This window comes from Toxorhynchites rutilus, chromosome 3, assembly GCF_029784135.1.
Source record: "Toxorhynchites rutilus septentrionalis strain SRP chromosome 3, ASM2978413v1, whole genome shotgun sequence".
NCBI classification, from domain to species: domain Eukaryota; kingdom Metazoa; phylum Arthropoda; class Insecta; order Diptera; family Culicidae; genus Toxorhynchites; species Toxorhynchites rutilus.
In genome coordinates this window covers 233,718,638-233,738,026 of record NC_073746.1, presented here as the reverse complement: position 1 = coordinate 233,738,026, position 19,389 = coordinate 233,718,638, and the positions used below count along the sequence as shown (strand labels likewise).

Below are 19,389 nucleotides of genomic sequence, written 5' to 3'. Positions count from 1 at the left end.
TGTTCGACGCAACTTTGTCGCGATGCTCTCACAAGAACGTTACGTTACTTACGTCCATTTTCCGGATACAATTCCGGATTCTTGTAGTAAGTTGCTTCGTGTCCTTGGCCCTCCAATTGTTTTTATACACTAGGGCGGCACTGGTGCAAGTTTGTTGGGTTACGATCTTTCGGCACGAACGGTATCTTCTTCCTTAAAATGTGCCACCGTGAACTTTTTTCCTTGCTGGAAATGCGTTTCGTAGAACCGTACAATGCGTTCGCGGAGCACGTGCTGTTTCGAAGCCATATTTGCTTTGACTAAATTCAAACTAGCAAAACCAAATACGCCTACTGTTTCTAGGGAGCCCAAAGAGCAATTTTCTTGGAGAAAGAAAATTTTACGCTCTTTATTTGAGTTACTGAAAGGTTTTGAAAAAATTCTCATTTTTTATTTAACACCCGTTATTTGCAATACCGTTTTCCCCCGGGCACCTTGGTTTTGATATCTCTGTTAGGGAACACATTTCGGTAGGAACAAAAGTTCCCCCTACTTTCATGTATTTGCAATGCCGATTTCCCCCAGGCAGCTTGGTTTTGATGTCTCTGTTAGGGAATCGCCGCATGTGTCGTCAATTTCGACCAATCAGAAGTGGGTATTTCCGTTATGGTAGGGGTTGAGATTTTTCAATTGTTCGATACTTAGTTTCATGACATATATTATTTTTTCCAATATAAAAAAATGTTATGAAGCACTGAAAACGATTGAAGCAAAAATTTCATCAATCCATCATGAACTGACTGAGCAATAAGCGTTTGAAATTGGACAATTTTCACGATGTGCTCGATTTTCGATTTTCAATTTGTACCCCAAAATGTTCCCGAAAGACGTAATCCTACGTCAAAAAAATCATTTACACTGGAACAAAATCATATTCGTTTCTCGTGAATATTTGTTGATATTCTAAGACACTGATTAGAGCATTCAAAAAAGTGGGCAAACCATGATCATATTTTCGACTGGACAAACCAAAATCATTTACCTTACAGATTAAAAGATTTTTTGAGACCAAAAACACAGATTTTATTATGGCAACCCTGCTCACCGTATGATACTTTTCCATAGTTTAAATATATAAAAGCGGAGGTCTAATATATCAACGAAGAAATACTGATAATGACGGACAATCGTACATAAAAGTTAACAACGCAGACATTAACATGGAAAATCGTTCGACAGTACAATATTCACCTGAGCTGAGTAAAACATTCAATGCTCACAATAATGTTAAGTTCTGTGGTTCAATAAAGAACAACACATTGATTTTCTTTATTTAATTTGTCTACTTTACAACAAAAATATATTCCTTTTTTCACTTTACATTTAACGTACAAGAGAACAAACATGTCAGATTCGTTAATGAAATACATCGGGAATGGAATGCGTGGAATGGTTTACGTTTTTTAAAGTTTTTTTCGGTGGTCATCGACTTGGCGCTCTATTCCTTGGTATGTAAAACACAAGTAGGAACACAAGAGTCACGAATATTTCACGTATGTGTAGATCGTTAAAACATTTAAACACACTTACAATATATTCGTTATTTTTTATTCTACAACTAACATATTCACTAGAAATAATTTTTATGACAGAACAACGTTTGCCGGGTCAGCTAGTATATATAACTTATCTTCCCATATTGGGAAGCGATGTTTTTAAAAAAGATAAACTAAAACTGAAACTAAAGCTAAAGGACCAAATGATTGCACGGCCATCTTTGTCCGTTAACTAACTATATCTGACTTTATTGAATCTCTTAAGGTTGAAAACAAGTTGGTAATCATTATCTGCTTATTTTCATTACTGGAAAGATATTGAATCGATCTGCACAATTTGATGCCTCCGTGGTTGGTCGTTTTATAAAGTACAGCACGATCATTATTATAACTCCCAGGATACTGACAATAGATAAACTCATTGATGAGTAATGGTGGGTTTTATAGCTTTCCACCAATGAATCCAGATGATTTCTGTTGATAACGTGTAGATCTTCAATGGCAGTCTGATTTTGGGTAATTTGCTCTTCGATTTTCCAACCATCGAGAGGGAGTATTATTGGAATTTCGTTTCTGATTATTTCAGTGTTTGTAAATATTGTTTTGTTCACTTCGATGCTGCAGTTATGAAACTCAATTAAAAATAATCCAGATAAATTTCTATCATTAATTCCGCAGATTGTTTTGATTTCCAAAGGTATTATAGATTTTAAAAAGACATGGTGATCAGTTAGAAGCTTAATTTCATTGTTCTGTTCATATTTTTTAAACGTACAATTTCCAGTAAATCCTCGTAATATTTTCGAGAAGCATTTATTATCGCTGTAGTTTAAGAGCATGTCTTCGTTACAAATGTTGTTCTGCTCGATCTGCTGACATTCTCTCGTGATGAAATAAGTTCCTATCTCGCTGGTCATAGCTTTGTTTGCTGGTATGTTCAATATCTTGTTTCGAACTGGTAAGGTTTCTAGTATCAAATTACTATATGTTACATTTTGAAGAAAAGGTATCTTGACTACAAATATCAGTTCAGATGAATTAAAAAATTACAGATATTCCAAGGAAGTCATAAGCTTGTTCTGTATTTTTGATGTCTATGCCTTTTACTTCTAATCTTTCTATTGAAAACAAAAGTTCTTCTGGGTGGAGGATATGTTTCGAGACAATGTTAAGTTTTGCTAAGTGAATCGATTCTGATATGTCTTCGAAATGTGAGATTAAGTTATCCAGTAACATGTTGACTTTCATAACATCTTCGATTATTTGTATTTGTTTTACTGTGTTATCCATATGTCGCAACGTGCGGTTGCGACGCACCTGCTCCCAAACACCTTGAGAGAAATAAAACGTTCCCACTTTCGGCGCGCTACTGTGTTTCACCGAGAATCAAAAGAAAACACAACAATGATTCAATGATTCAAAAACAAATAGTCAGAAGTGAAAGAAAGTCCTAAATTGATTGTTACAAAAGCGTTAAGCGTAATTATTCTTAATTGTATATCCTATATTATTGTAAGTAAGCTAGTAAATCGATTGTGCTATGTCTAATGCTAAAACTAAATTTACAGCTGCAAATCGAGAGAACGAAGATTCTTAAAAATAACCCCACCTCCAACGAACTAAACAAACGAGACACTAAACGTAAGTTCTCTAAATCTAAATCTAGCTGCAACACAGAAAAACTTATGATAGTGTAAAAAACCTTAAAATTAATATGTACAATTTAAAACTACTTCTATTCCTAAAACTACTATGTACAATAGAACCATTTTAATGTATTGATTTATACCTACGGTAGGGATTTTTTAACGTCGTCGTCATCGCCATCGCCATTGTATTGCGTATTGAAATAAACGTTTAAAAAACCGGAAAATTGTTTCTCTTCCGTTGCGGTTGCAACATCCATACGAGCCTGATTGAAATTTTTGACAATGATTTCTTGCTGTTTATTTATTTTTTTATAATTATATTTATTCTGTTATTCAATTGATAATTTATCTTGGCTTGTTTGTTATTTTCATTGATAGATTGGTTGCCTTCAGTTCTTAGTTCATCCAAATCATTAATAATTTCATTATAATCTTCGTTATCCAAGTTTCCGGTGATAAATTTTATTCCGCTTCCCACAAAATTCAAGAATCCTCTTTTGGGTCGTGGTTTATTCTGAAGGCTATGATAAAGATAGTTAAGATTATTAAATTTTGAAAGAATAATTTCGTTCAATTCAGATGTATTGCAAATATTATTTATTCCGTCGATCATATTTTTTATCATTATCAAAGTGGGGTGATAAATTTCGAAATTTATGATGTGGTCATCTTTGATGTAGTTTTTACCTGATGCTATTGCTAGCAGACCTGGATTGTGACTAAGTTTCATTATTTGTATGGTAGGTTGCCTGCCCATAATTCCAGATACTAAAACGAGAAAAAAAGAGAGTTCGGACAACGATCCATATCCTAAAAATAGAAAAATAGAGTGCATTTTATTGCTTCCTTATTCTACGCATTTTAGCCTTATGTAGTTTTCTATTTATATCGTCGTCATACGTTTGGTTCCGGTCAGGTTGAAACCATTCTTTAGTTTTTTGCTTTAATACCCTGCCGTGTATTAAAAAATTATAGGAGGTTGTGTCTAAGATACGACCGCATTGTTGACGTAGAACTACGCTGTTATTCTATATAAGTCGCTTATTTATACCTTCGGATATTATTCTATAATGCTGTGAAATTTTAGAAATAACTGCTTAGTAGAATAATCTCTGAAATGGTTTTTTCATTGTAGAATTTATTGACGATAATTGATTGATGATTCATTCTTGCCCTCGCAAAACAATACACTAGCTGATCGTAAGTCGCAATTTATTTCATGTCAATGCAATGAAAATTTACCTCGAACGCTTTTCTTTTTTTTTTTGGCCTTTTTCGCAATTGACATAGACTCGGCTAAGGTCGATTATATACATGTTGCACTAGCACCATTATTCCACATCTTATAACTACATCAATATATCTTTGGCACCGCATGGAAACAAAAACAATGACAACACTTGCAAGTATCAAATATCATGCTACATGTTGTTTAGTATTTCCTTAAAGGAATCGCACCTCTAGGCATCGTTCGTACAACGTAAACCAAGCGCCAAACAAGCGTTCGCCATAGCATGCATACAGAGCCATACATTGGTGGCTTGAAACTTCTAGGAATATAAAACACTTCTCATCATTTTGCGCTATTCTCAAAAGAAACGCTTCTGTTAATATTACTGGCCTCGAAAAAAAGTTGTATTTCTTTCTCATACTCGAGAGAAGCGCAGCTATCACCCTTAGTGGAGGAAGTTTTGCTACTGGCAAGCGAAACCACATACAAAATTCCAGAACGACATTTACTTTTCCGGTGACTAAACAAGCGAAATAAACTCTTTTTTTTAATAACATTCTCGAAAACAGTAGTAATGCTTCATAGCGCTAATGAAATCCTAGCTGAAGGCAGTTTTGCAACTGGCACGCGAACCCAAATAACTTATAACATTCCAGTAAGACATTCAAGATGCTTGGTATTCCCCAAATATTTTTTTGACGCACAACCTTAACGCCTGCTTCGCCATAACGTCAGTTTAATGCATTGATGCATTCTCAAAGGCACCAACGAAGCCCTTATGATGACGGAAAACAAACAATGTTAACTGCTTGGAAAAACACTGAATTATGCCACACAGCTTGTACTCTACTGTAACACCCATCGATGCGAATTCGCTGATGAGTTTGTCAAGAGTTATAAAAGTCGTTTGTTTAAACCTTCGGATATTATTCTATAATGCTGTGAAATTTTAGAAACGACTGCTTAATAGAACAATCTCTGAAATGTTTTTTTCATTGTAGAATCAGTTGACGATAATTGACTGATGATTCATTCTTGCCTTCACAGAACAATACACTAGCTGATCGTATGTCGCAATTTATTTCATGTCAATGCATTGAAAATTTACCTCGAACGCTATTCCGGTGGCCTTTTTCGCAATTGACAGACTCGGTTACAGTCGATTATATCAATATATCTTTAGCACCGCGACAACACTTGCAGGTATCAAATTAGGGGCTTAGTAAGTGATTTGATCGATTTCTCTACATCGACTCTCTCTTTTGGTCATAATTTAGCTGCAAATACATTCCGTACTGTATTTGGCTATGTGGAAGATAGGTCAGAACCTCATCTATCAGATTCTATAGCAAACTTAAATTGGAACGTTTTTGCAGTTGAGTTATTAACTAAAGAAAAAGTTGATGAAGAGAAATCGATCAAGTCACTTACACCCCTGGAATTCTAAGCCCCTCAAATATCATGCTACATGTTATTTAGTATTGCCTCAGTGAAATTGCACCTCCAGGCGTCGTTCGTACAACGTAAACCAAGCGCCAAACAAGCGTTCGCCATAGCATGCATACAGAGTCATACATTGGTGGCTTTAAACTACTAGGAATATAAACACTTCTCATCATTTTGCGCTATTCTCAAAAGAAACACTTCTGTTTATATTACTGGCCTCGAAAAAAAATGCATTATTTTCTCATACTCGATATGAGCGCAGCTGTCACCCTTAGTGGAGGAAGTTTTGCTACTGGCAAGCGAAACCTAATCACATACAAAATTCCAGAACGACATTCACTTTCTTGGTGATTAATATCAACAACCTCGAAAACAGTAGCATTGCTTCATTATGATCAAGACTAGTGCAAATGCAATCCTAGTTGTAGGCAGTTTTGCGACTGGCACGCGGACCCAAATAACTTGTAACATTCCAGTACGACATTCAAGATGCTTGGTACAATCTTAACGCCTGCTTCGGCATAAAGTCAGCTTAATACATTCATGCAATGTCAAAAACACCATCGAAGCCCTTATGATGACGGAAAACAAACAATGTTCACTGCTTGGAAAAAGACTGAATTATGCCACACAGCTAGTACTCTGCTGTAACACCCATCGATGCGAATTCGCTGATGAGTTTGTCAAGAGCAACCGCCTTCACCACCAGCGGGGGGAGCTTTATGCTGCCTGGGTAACGGCGTTTACATTTTCGACCAACGCGCCGAAGTCGCCTACTTTGCTGTTGTTCGATGCGAAGGCTCGGCTCAGTGCGAGCGCCTTTCACTGCACCAACATCGCGTGCATCATCTGATGACGCTTGCCTCGAAATTTTATTGCCCCTGGCAATGCGTTCGTTTTTTGCAGGGCTCGAGCCAGCCTTCCTCTTCTTCTTGCTCATCACACACTGTGCGAAGCGTCCAATTTATGACGCGGAAAAAAACACACGATACGAATAACGCGAAAAACGAACTGGAAAAATCACACGACGATATCCAAGTTGAATTACCACTGGTGGGGTCCAATCTTAGATCGAACCGCAGCGAAAGCAAAGTGAACTGGATTACTCAACAGTCCGATGCCGAATGAAAGTTTGCCTCAGGAAGGAAGGTCTTGTATTATAGAGACTTTAAACTTTTGCAGTTCATTCGTCTCTAGCCTTGAGAAAGGCCCTTTGAAAACTCTACTCTACTCTACTCTACTCCAGCGCTACCACCTCCACCCTCCTGCCTTGAGAAAGGCACTCGATCCCTCGCCGTCCAGCTCGTCCAGCAACGATGTTGTCCAGTCGGTGTCCACACAAAGAATGAAGTTTGCCTCAGCGAGATCCACTGTTTATACTGTAGGCAAGTATTCCCCTTCATTCTTCTTCTTTTCCTTTATTCACGGTGACTTTACATCCTACGATTTCCCCTTCGTAGCTCGTCGATAAGTTGCTCGTTATTGACAGTTCTGTTCGGGAAAGCACACAAATGAACTGAACAAATGCATGGGAAAATAGAAACGCTTAAAGTTTTCATGAATTTTAACCATTTACAAATAAAGGGATTCTAATGTATAGCATATTAAACAAATCTTAGGGAATTTCCGATTCGTTTAGTATGTAAATCGCCAAAATCCGTTCGCGGCAATAATAGTTATTAACGTTAACTTTATTTCATAAAAACGTAGTTCTGCGTCAAAAAATTAGTGGGTTATATCTATGATATAACCGCAAGGTTCACGTGGAACTACCTTAGCTTAGCAATCATTCGTTTGTATTGATTAAATTCTTGATTGAATGAAACAGTTTCCAAATTCAATTGAGTTCAATATATTTGCTCTGTGAGTGAAAAAAATGAACAAATGCCGTGTAAAGTCAATTCATTTATTGTGATTGATTGTTCTTCGTTACAAGTAAATTTAATGACGGACCTTTTACGTTTGGTATGATGACTAGAACAAAATATATGTACGGAAGAATTATCAAACGTTTGATGAACCAGCCTAAGGCTGAAAATCTTTCCAATAAAGACAAAAAAAAAATATCAAACGATTATTTTATTTTACATTTCCCTCTGAAGTTTACATCCCAAAAGTGTACATACTTCTCGAATCTCGAATTTGCTTGAAACTGGGAAGTTCATTCGCTTCTAGTGTCTGCACGATTTCCCAGGTTCCTAAGTTTAGAAGATCATGTTAGGACAGACATATTCCACTCTGCACAAAGGCAAGCGAGGACAAAAGTACTCGCAGTTTGCATTTATTTGCAGAGCCGATTTCCCCAGAAACCTCGGTTTTGAAGTCTGTGTTAGGGAAACACATTTCAATCGGAACAAAAATACCCCCGATTTGTATGAATTCGCAATGCCGATTTCCCCACGCTCCATGGATTTGAAGTCTGTGTTAGGGAAACAAATTCCAGTCGGAACAAAAATACCCCCGACTTGAATTTGAAATACCGATTTCTCCAGGCACCTTGGTTTAGAAATCTCTATTAGGGAACACATTTCGGTGGGAACAAAAGCTCCCCCTACTTTCACGTATTTGCAATGCCGATTTCCCCAAGGCTGCTTGGTTTTGATGGCTGTGTTAGGGAAACCGTAAATCGGGCCAATCAAAACGATGCAGTTAGGGCGTTTAGATAACGCCTAATATTTTACAGTTATTCAATTGTTTATCTAATGAAAAACAACATTTGTTAGTTGGTTCACCGCGAGTAATCGGTTTCCCACATTACTAACCATAGATTTAAGAAAATTGTTCATATATATAGTTTTAAAAATATAATTAAGATTTCGGCTCCTTTAAACTTATGCAACTGAGCCTGTAAAATAAACGAATTTATAAAAAAAAAAAAATTTGTTAGTTGCGATAGATGCGTAGAAATATTCCCTATCAAGTGATGCAAACATCTCTCCTATCCAGTACGAAATGTTCGAACTATAAGCATTCGAAATCTTTCATTTTTTCCTGCATGTTCTGTGTTTAGGTTTTCAGTTTACCCTCCATATATTCCGGTTAGACGTAGTCCCACGTCAAAAATATTTACCAAGTGGTTTGATTCGGTTTGTTCATGCTACCCACCACTAACTGTCTATAGCGCTGCGCACAGTACAACTGTAGCCATGTACAACGGTGAAACAGATCGGTACAGATATAGCGATTGTACCGAGTTGCTTGCAAGGTTCTAGCGCTGTACATGGTGACAGATATACAATTTTCGAAGTACAACGCTAGTACAGTTGTATGTCTGTCATAAGTATTACTATATAGCGAATGCTTAGGGTATGGACAGGACTGGAATTTCAATGGTTCGATGTTTCCATTGCGTTCACTTTGCCCTCGGCCTAATATCATGGACAGACATACAGCTGTACTAGCGTTGTACGTGTACAGCGTTGTATAGGTACCATCGTACCATGACAGACATACTTTGGTTGTACATTGTACCGTATGTCAAACTGACAATCAGAATTTTTTCCGATTTTTACCACATTACCATTTCAATGAAAAAGGTTTTTATTTAGCGTTCAAACTATCAAACATAACAACCAAGTTTAAAATCTGAGTTTATAACTCAAGAGAAAGTCAATGAAAAGAACGTTTACCAAACGTTTTGATTCGGTTTGTTCGTGCTACCCACCACTAACCGTCTATGGCGCTGCGCGCAGTACAGCTGTAGCCATGTACAGCGGTAAAATAGGTCGGTACAGGTACAACGATTGTACCGAGTTGCTTGCATGGTTCTAGCGCTGTACCAAGGCGCCTAGAAGTATATCCTAAGGTGGGCCAACTTGCTAAAACCACTCTTCAGCCATCTTGGAAGTCTACTGTGTTTTGTTTGTAAACAAAACACAATACGCTAGTGCCGAAGGTCGCTCGTGATCAGTCTGTCTCTCTCACGCTACAAGCAAATAATTCCCCTTCTGCTTTCTTCCGTACTGTTTTCATATACCGCTCCCCTAACCAACTTAGTGACGAAACGGCCTCACCTAGTACCATAGACCCGTCTTGCGCTGTACATGATGACAGACATACAATTTTCGAAGTACAGCGGTAGAACAGCTGTATTTCTGTCATAAGTATAACGTGTAAAGTTTGATCACAGTTGATAATTTTTTAATTTTTTTTAATTATTTCTATACACAGATTTTGCCATTCAATCTTTGTTATGATGCATCATTAGATAAATTATTTTAATTCAAATTTAGAGAAATAATATTTCAAAAGGCAAATTTCTATTTCCTCGCGAGTCATTCGTATTCCTGATACTTCTTGTTGCTGGGAACTATTTCAGTTTATTTTTTGCTCGGGTACGTACAGTAGAGAACAATAGAACGAACACTTTGTCCCACTGTTCGTTTTCTCTGTTTTCTTTATTGTTACTTTCTTCTACGGGAAGAACTGTCAAATTGGTAACTGAGCCTGTAAAAATAAATGACTTAAATAAAAAAAAAAGAACTGTCAAAGCTCGTTCATCTTCAATCTTTTATTGCTCGAAAAATATTCGATTGATGACACGTACTTGATTCATTTTTATTCACTAGAAATAAGAAAAGTTGTTTGAATATCGTTTCGTACACGAACAGGACATAAAGCTTGGAAATGTGTTGATGGCAAAGTACGTTCTGGTTGGACTAAATAAGTACGCCCTGGAACCTGGAACAGAAAAAATATTCCCTGTATGCGAAGGTGTTATTAGTGAACGTACAAATGAAGAAACTACGATTTGTTTGGCTGGTGTGGCTTGCTGCATCATGTTGTGTTGTGAATAGTCAACAGATTGTCAATTCTGGTGGACCGCAAATGATTAAGCTGTTGGATGAAGAAGGCTGTGGCCAGTTGAGGGCATTATGTCCGACTATTGCGAATGGTGCCGAAGACTTGAAAGCCCTGGAATGTATACAAAACTTATCCCAGGAACAAGTGGATGCATTGACCGACGAGTGTCAGCATCAGATTTGGAAGCACACCTTGGCCCTAATGGATGACCAGAACATCCACCGGCTTGTGCAAAAAGGTAAATGTTTGAATAACTGTTATTATTTATCAATTGAATGTATGCAACACGAATTAGGCAATGATGCCAATTTCTCTATTCATAAATCATATTTATGTTGAATTTTCTAGGATGTTCCAAATACTACGACAAGTTTAACTGCAAAATTAAATCGGAACCGGGCCAGTATCTCTCCTGTGTGATTGATCAAAGAGAGACAATCAAAGGAAATGGATGTAGAGAGTTCATCCAACGCCTCGAGTACGTAGCGTTTTCCGATTATCGTTTGATTGGTCCTTTCCTGAAGGATTGTACCCGCGACATTGAATCTCTGAGTTGTGGTAGAGTTAGCAATGACAAGGTTTCCCAGGGAGAAACGATCTCCTGTCTGCAAACTCATTTGGATAAATTGAACGGTGAATGCAAGAAAGGCGTACTCCACTTATCCGAAATTCAAACCGACGATGTGAAATTAGATCGTCAATTATTTCTAATGTGTGCGGTAGATGCGATTCGGTTTTGCCCGTCGATTCCTCCAGGATCTCAGCTAGTATTACGCTGTCTGATGAAAAATCGCAACGATGCACGGATGACAGAGCATTGCCAGAGCCAGCTATCGAGGAGAGAACGTCTGATCGCCCACGATTACCGGATGAGCAAAGGATTGACTCGGGCATGTAAGGATGATATTAAAACACATCATTGCAGACGAGGAGTGTCTGACGATAAAGATGTGCGACTGGCACAGATTTTGCTTTGCTTGGAAGCCGTACAGAAAAACAGTTCGAAATTGAGCCATGATTGCGTTTCAGAGATCAACGAACACCGAAGAATGCTGATGGAGGATTACAAACTGTCGCCTGAAATTCTCACCGGATGCGCGGACGATATTGATAAATTTTGCAGTAACCTCGACGCCGGTGGTAAAACTATCCATTGCCTTATGGAGCACGCTAGACCGAAGAAGAAGAAAGAGCGACGGGTGACGGAGGTTTGTTTGCGAGCCCTAGAAAGTTTAGTTAAGGTGGCGGATGTTGGGGAAGATTGGCGTGTTGATCCGGTCCTGAGAAAGGCTTGCAAACCGGTCGTCGATGTCGCTTGCTCCGACACGGAAGGAGGCGATGCACGAGTTATGTCCTGTTTGATGGAGAAACTTGGAACGAAGTTTATGAACGGGGAATGTGAATTAGCTTTGCTACAAATTCAGTACTTCATTGCGAGAGACTTCAAATTGGACCCTCAGTTGTATAGGTGAGCTTGAAGCCTTTTTGTTTTAAAGAGGAGGTAAATATTATAAATATTTTATTTTTAGAAACTGTAAAGATGATGCTATGCGATACTGTAAAGCGAAAAAAACATGGGCTGATTTGGATACTGCTCAGATGGATCCAGAACGGGGTCCCCTTATTCTTCCATGTCTGCATCGGTACGCTTACCATCCCGAAAAGGATATGCAGCTCAAGCAGGAATGCTTTCAAGAGGTGAAACGTGTGATGCGACAACGTGCGAGATCAGTGGATTTGATCCCCGAGGTTGAAGATGAGTGCATCGATGATCTGGCTTATTTTTGTTTCGATAAGACAGGAAAGGGCGAGGAAATGTTGTGCCTCCAAGAAAATCTTGAAAAACTACAGCAGAAATGTAAAGACGCTGTGAGCAGCTATACCGAGGAAGAAGCAGCTCACATTGAATTGAACCCAGTAATAATGGCTGTATGTGGAGATGCAATGCACAAACATTGTGCAGATATCTTGAAAACGAGCAAAGATGAAGGTGATATGATGGAGTGTTTAATTTCCTACAAGAACGATGCCGATATGCGAAACGACGTCCGATGTCGAGCTGCGATTGAGCATTTTCAAATTATCTCACTGAAGAACTATCACTTTACGTACAAATTCAAGGAATTTTGTCGACCGTATGTTACTCGATTCTGCCCACAGAGCAACACAAAGTACGATGTGGTAGCTTGCCTCAGCGAGGTGATGCGAAACGATACAATCAAGGGAGCGAAACATTCGATTCCGAAGGAATGCCGCCAGCAGGTACGGTCCCAGCTTTACCAGCAGCGGGAGAACATTGACTTCGATCCGAAACTGAAAGCGGCTTGCAAGGAAGAAATCAGCACTTACTGTTTCAACATACCGCACGGCTCCGGACAGGTGAATAAGAACAATGCAAGTGTGGTTTGTCTCTCATTCATCCATCTCATTCCGCATTTCTTTGTTTATAACAGTCTTACAATCTTTATCGTGAATGACATTAACGATCCTAAACGAACTCCGCCTTCGCCATGTACTAATAATTGTGTAATTGTGATTGGCATTTCGTTGAAATTACAATGCCAAATAAAACGCCTGAAAATTAGCGGGTGGCAACTAAAGTTTGAGAATTTCTTTCTCAAGCTGTCCGAAGTAACAAACATACACGAAAAAGATCTGATTTATTGAGATTAAATATACATTGTCCATCGTTAAAAAAAATTGTAAACATTTGAAAACGATCCGTAATCGGTTGTTGGACGGAGGTTCCGTTTGATGTCGGAACAGGAGCGTTGTACGACCTTCATGTTGACTTTGCGAATGCTTCTTTTGATTCTACCAACCAACAGTTTGTAATTCCTGTCTCCCCAGTTATTTTTGTACATCAAGTAGCTGAAAATCCCGAAGAAATCCTAGATTGGGTGACTCTGAGGAAGATTTGTCGGGTCGGTATTTGGGTACAAATAGGATCGATTGTGTTTTTTTTTTAATGAGATCACTAAATTTAGATTATATTTTTTTATAACAAGCATTGGTATTTCAGCGTCGAAATCTGTTTCGCAGTGTAGTATTCTGACTCTTTTCGAGGTTTTGCAGATATACTGGTGAGAACAGTTGCATTTTTGCAGTATCCTGTTGGCTCAGTGAATTCTTTTTTTATTATTCTTTATTTGAGAGGTTTTCAGCCTCCTGGGCTTGTTCGTCTCTTTATCGACGGCATTTCCGCAAGTTTTGAGATTAAATTATTGCACATAAAATTATTACATAAAAGTGACTTCAAATGACACAACAAATTAAACACATATAAAAACCATTTTGAAAACATAATTTGACAAAAAAAACTTGCTGCTTGCTTGCTGGACCAGATGGAAAGGATGTCCTCTGACCATGTCTCCAGGCCAGTGGAGAGGAAGCCGTGCCATTGTAGATGCCGAAGTGTTCTTATTCCCCTTCATCGTGGAGAGGAAGGAACAAGGATCTTTTTGACTGATCCATTGTTCAGACGCTAGATTTTGAAAAATAGTTCGGCATCTTTTAGGTAGCAGAAAAGCGCTGCTACTCTTGCTGAATCGTCCCTCAAGATGTCTTTTACACTCCCGCTGATTCCATGAAGGTTTCGCAGATCATCCAATTTCGGGCAACCACACAAGAAGTGCTCGACGGAGTTGTGGATTTGGCAGTGGTCGCAGAGTAGATTGAAATGTCCTCTATTGAATCCGTGTTAGGCCGAACAGTGACCGGTCGTCAGTTTGGATTCCTTTTACGTCGTCAAACCTGACAATCGAGCCCTTGACTTTTCTGAGGAACTACCATCTCTCTGCGAACCACCTTTCGGTTCAAAAGGTGCGGAAAGAGATGGTGATCCAAAACTTCACGACACATCCGAATGAAAAAAACGTCCGGTGTGACCGATTCCGGCAAACCGGTCGGCCGTTTCATTCCCTGCGATGTCGTTTTGTGTCCGGGGACCCACATGAGCACAGTGTCGGGCAATATGTACTTCCTGATGGCCTGTACCCATGGATGTTTGGACCTGGTCGCACCGATGGCATCAATGGCGCTTGCCGAATCGGAGACGACTAGGTACTAAAATCGATGTGATGTGCTGAAACTTTTCCGTGAACGTATAACTGTTGTTCGGATGCATCAGAGCACGCATCGTAGTGGAGCTTACTATCGAAAGCTATTACTATTACTATTGATTTGGGATTTGCAGCTGTGGACAGAAAACGAAAATATCTAATTATTTTTTTATATTTTTTTATGTTTTCCTAAAATCTATTATTGTATTGTACTCATGTATTCGTAAAAAGAGCCCCAAACCTTATCACAAGTGCAATGGAAATTGCATTGTATGGGTTGCCAAATCAGAAAGTTATGTATTTTCCTGAATTATTATAAGATTCGCTATAAGAGATATGGTTAAAAACGTAGGTTTTTTTTTCACGCCATTCTCAATTGCTTGGAAATTAAAACAATAAAAAAATACTCAAAGTGCATCTTAGTAGATATTTTCGTATCGCGCAGTTCTCGTTTTTTTTCTGAAAAGAAATCACAAATATCAAAAACCATATACGAACATATTCAAACATAAATCAAAACCAGTTATATACGAACTAGATAGAGTTGTAATGAATCTCTAAATTCCCCAAAAATATTCAATTTTTCAAGATTTTTTAGTACCTAAATTTTAGATGATTTTTTTAGGAGAATGGCGTGTAAAAAATTGAAAAGTACGCTTTTTACCATTGATCCTATGGAAAAACACATAGAGGTAAATCACATTGCTTATCTTTTAAACTATATCTCAGTCGTCATTTAACTCAATCAAAGAACACAAAAATTCATTTATTGGAAAACATCGACAAACGTTTCCAAGTTTTATAATTTTACTAGCTAACCCGGCAAACTTCGTCCCGCCCATTTACTTGATTAATTCTCGAGTAATGCAGAAATTTGTGTTTTATTTGTATGGCAGCCACCCCTAAGAGAGGGGGGAGGGGTATCTAACCACCATAGAAACATTCATTGCACCCTAAAGTTTCCATATGCCTAATTTGGTTTAATTTGCTTGATTAATTCTCGAGTAATGCAAAAATTTGTGTTTCATTTGTACGGCAGCCCCCTCTAAGAGAGGGGGAAGGAGTATCTTAACACCATAGAAACATTTATTGCATCCTAAAACCTCCACATGCCAAATTTGGTTTCATTTGCTTGATTAATTCTCGAGTAATGCAGAAATTTGTGTTTCATTTCTATGGCAGCCCCCCCCCCCCCTTTGAGTGGGGGAAGGACTGTCTAACCATCATAAAAACATTTATTGCACCCTAAAACTTTCACATGCCAACTTTGGTTTCGTTTGATTGATTAATTTCCGAGTAATGCAAAAAATTGTGTTTCATTTGTATGGCAGCCCCCTCTAAGAGAGGGGGAAGGAGTATCTTATCACCATAGAAACATTTATTGCACCCTAAAACTTTCACATGCCAACTTTGGTTTCGTTTGCTTGGTTAATTTCCGAGTAATGCAGAAATTTGTGTTTCATTTGTATGGCAGCCCCCCCTTTGAGTGGGGGAAGGACTGTCTAACCATCATAGAAACATTTATTGCACCCTAAAACTTTCACATGCCAACTTTGGTTTCGTTTGCTTGGTTAATTTCCGAGTAATGCAGAAATTTGTGTTTCATTTGTATGGCAGCCCCCCCTTAGAGAGGGGGGAGGGGTCTCAAAATATCACGAAAACCCTCCCCGGCCCCAAAAACCCCTACATACCAATTTTCATGTCGATCGGTTCAGTAGTTTCCGAGTCTAAGAATCAGACAGACAGACAGACATCACTCCATTTTTATATATATAGATTTATTAAATCAGTTTTTAAGTCGACACCCTGATTTATGTCATAGAGTTATTCGCGTTCGAGAACATCTATTTTTGACTAAATCTTCTTCATTTGCATGAATTCTAAACTTTCTACTAGAGTCAACTGCTTCAACTGCGGCCATGACTATTCGAATGCTCTCAAATATCTATGGAGGCGCTTCAGGAATGGTGGCTTTATATTTATATTTTCTGGACAATGTGAAATGCTTATACAAGTAGGACACTTTTCTTCTTACTTCTAATTTAAACTTGTCCAGTCTCATATAATGAAAACGCAACACTCTTGAAAAAAAATTCGAACTGGAAAAAAAAAAAATCATAAACGTATTTAATCCTGCTTCATTTTAATATTTCCTTGAAGTTCCTACATTGTACATTATATCAATTCATATCATATTTAATATCCGTGATGACTTTCTCACTCGTTCTATAATCACCTTACAGGTTTTGGAATGCCTGCAAACCCATCATGGCAAGTTGGGTGAACAGTGTCAGCACGTGCTGTTCTCGATCAAGAAGTCGGAATTAAGTGACAGCGCGACGGATTACATTCTGCTGAATACTTGCAAGGATATGATTCGGCAGTATTGTCATGATACGGAACCTGCGGCGATTCTTAATTGTTTAAAGATCCACCGGGACGAGAATTTGTTCGATGGCAGATGTCACCTGGTGGTGGTGAATCGAATGATCGAACAAAACATGGACTACCGGTTTAATCCGACACTACAAGAAGCGTGTGCGAGAGATATCGCTGATCACTGCACTAACATTGTGACCAGTGCAAAGGCGAACGAAGAACTGAACGGAAAAGTTATAGGTTGTCTCAAGAGTAAATTTCGCGAAGGAAAGCTCCATTCGAATTGCGAGAAACAGATGACGGAGATACTGCACGAGCAAGCCTTGAACTATAAGTTGAACCCGTTGCTGCAAAGTGTATGCAAGGATGAGATCCAGGTGCTGTGTAGTTCGGCAGCGGATAACGGATTCGATGAAGACCACGGAAAGGTAGAGGAATGTCTGAAGCAAGCGTTCTTGCAAAAGAAAATGATCAATCAAGCTTGCAAAGTTGAGGTGGCCGAATTGATTCAAGAAGGCAAGGCAGACATCTATGCAGATCCGATGTTGCAGAGGGCGTGTGCCGTAGATTTGCTCAAGTACTGTTCCAATGTGCAGAGCGGAAATGGAAGACGTGAGTAGCTATATCTAATTCATTGGATTTCGGTAATAATAAGAGTTCTTCCTCACTCAGTTTTGAAATGTTTGGAGGTTATCCTGCAAGACGAATCGAAAGCGTTGGATGATGACTGCAAAAACACACTCCTGAAACGAATGGAAATGTTTAGGAATGCTGCTGTGGTAAGTCCCGCTCTCGTTTTATTTCTACCCGTTTAGAACTCCCTCATATTATTCTTCAGGTTATCCCCCAAGCGGAGAGTCTCAGCCAGCTATATACCCAAGTTGTGGATTCACCTTCAAAACACTACTTCTTACTGGTACTATTAAGTTTCGTGGGATTCATCTTCATCTTTGGACTGTTGTGTGGACGTGTTACGAGGCGGACAATTGCAATGAAGAACAAATAGTTACAAATGTGCCGATTACTCCGGCGCAGAAATGATAAAAAGTTAGTTGCGAATTTGCAACTTTCATTGCAAGTCTAGTTCACGTAAAATTTCTTTATAGAAAAGGAAGCAAGTGCTAAAAGAAAGAACGTGTTTGTGTGAATGAGTATAATAGTGTTGTGTTTTCGCGTATACGTTTAAAAACTATTCGAACTTGAAAATTTAAAATTTATATTGTTACTTTGGCCGCTATTTCACGAGCTGCTACTTAAGAACCAAAATTGCATATGCAAACAATGGTCGGCTTTAGAGGCCCAATTTTAAAGTGTTTTCATCGAGCACATGGAGAAAAAGTGTTTCTTTTTGTACTATATTAGTTAGATGAGTTTTGTATGCGGAAGGCAAAATACTGTGTCCGCTCATATATTACCACAATAATAACTAATCCTTTTCAATCGAAACTATAGGGGTTAGTAGCAGAATAACGAAGAATATATCACTAGAAAAAAAAACATTTTATACGTAGTTTTAACTTGAAAGTAAGATGGAATGTAAAACAACCACAGAGTTGTTTCTAGTTAGCAAACTAGTGTTTTCTTTATATTATCATGAGAAAATACCTTGTGAATTCCAACATTCACTATGTTTCGATGGACCTTGAAAAGATGAGTTTGGCCATGCCACTGCTGTCAATCGCCGCGAGATGTTTTGGGATAACCTTTGATTTTTTCTGAGACGCTCCATGTTCTCGAAACAGACTCATAGTCACCGCTTTTGAGGTATACAAGGTTCGGAAATGTCAAAATTAACGATTGAGACGTAATATTGGGCAAAAGCCGATTATTTCTTGGAAGGTTCAGAGAGATTTTGCCGTCACAACTTAGATATTACTTTCAACATTCTTGTTAGTCATACCTAGTTGAGATTTATTATGCCAAACAACACGCTTTGAATGTAGTCTGAGTAGCAAGTATTAGGATACGCGTGACCAAGTCGAAAAAAAAATGCGATGAAAAATCTCCCGGGTATCCTTAATACTTAACTTAAGTAATGGTTCCTTGTTTTATTGATCGCAGTAATCGCCCCTAATTATTCGATATATTTATATTCTGATTTTGCATTATTCGATTACAAAATTACTCGGTATTTTATTTAATCAAACGACTAACCGACATCTCTACATGTGAGAAATCGAGCGACTCTGATGCATTTTGTGTGACGGTATGGTGATGGACGACTGCAGCGCTGCGTGGGGGGCGCTAGATGAATGTCAGAATCACCAACGCTAAACAGAAACGAG

At 38.4% G+C, this 19,389-nt stretch overlaps 1 protein-coding gene across 2 annotated transcripts; it reads left to right on the top strand.

Moving 5' to 3' along the window:
- The first annotated feature begins 10,323 nt into the window (after nucleotides 1-10,323).
- Nucleotides 10,324-18,664, top strand: LOC129778562 (Golgi apparatus protein 1). 2 transcript variants are annotated; one of them, XM_055785529.1, is made up of 6 exons: nucleotides 10,324-10,902; nucleotides 11,013-12,132; nucleotides 12,194-13,058; nucleotides 16,969-17,716; nucleotides 17,777-17,883; nucleotides 17,943-18,664. In XM_055785529.1, exons 1-6 carry the CDS (start codon nucleotides 10,596-10,598, stop codon nucleotides 18,108-18,110), a joined length of 3,315 nt encoding a protein of 1,104 aa, XP_055641504.1. In that variant the 5' UTR covers nucleotides 10,324-10,595; the 3' UTR covers nucleotides 18,111-18,664. The 2 variants fall into 2 exon arrangements, with proteins under 2 accessions (XP_055641504.1, XP_055641505.1); XM_055785530.1 differs by having other exon boundaries at nucleotides 10,325-10,902; nucleotides 12,194-13,043.
- The last annotated feature ends 725 nt before the right edge of the window (nucleotides 18,665-19,389 follow it).

What these genes read in the sequence shown, in the direction of transcription:
- LOC129778562 (XM_055785529.1), top strand. Translation starts at nt 10,596, where the DNA reads ATGAAGAAACTACGATTTGTTTGGCTGGTGTGGCTTGCTGCATCATGT. An exon ending in TTGGACCCTCAGTTGTATAG is followed by an intron (nt 12,133 to 12,193) that starts GTGAGCTTGAAG and finishes TTTTATTTTTAG; the next exon opens with AAACTGTAAAGATGATGCTA. An exon ending in TGTTTAGGAATGCTGCTGTG is followed by an intron (nt 17,884 to 17,942) that starts GTAAGTCCCGCT and finishes ATTATTCTTCAG; the next exon opens with GTTATCCCCCAAGCGGAGAG.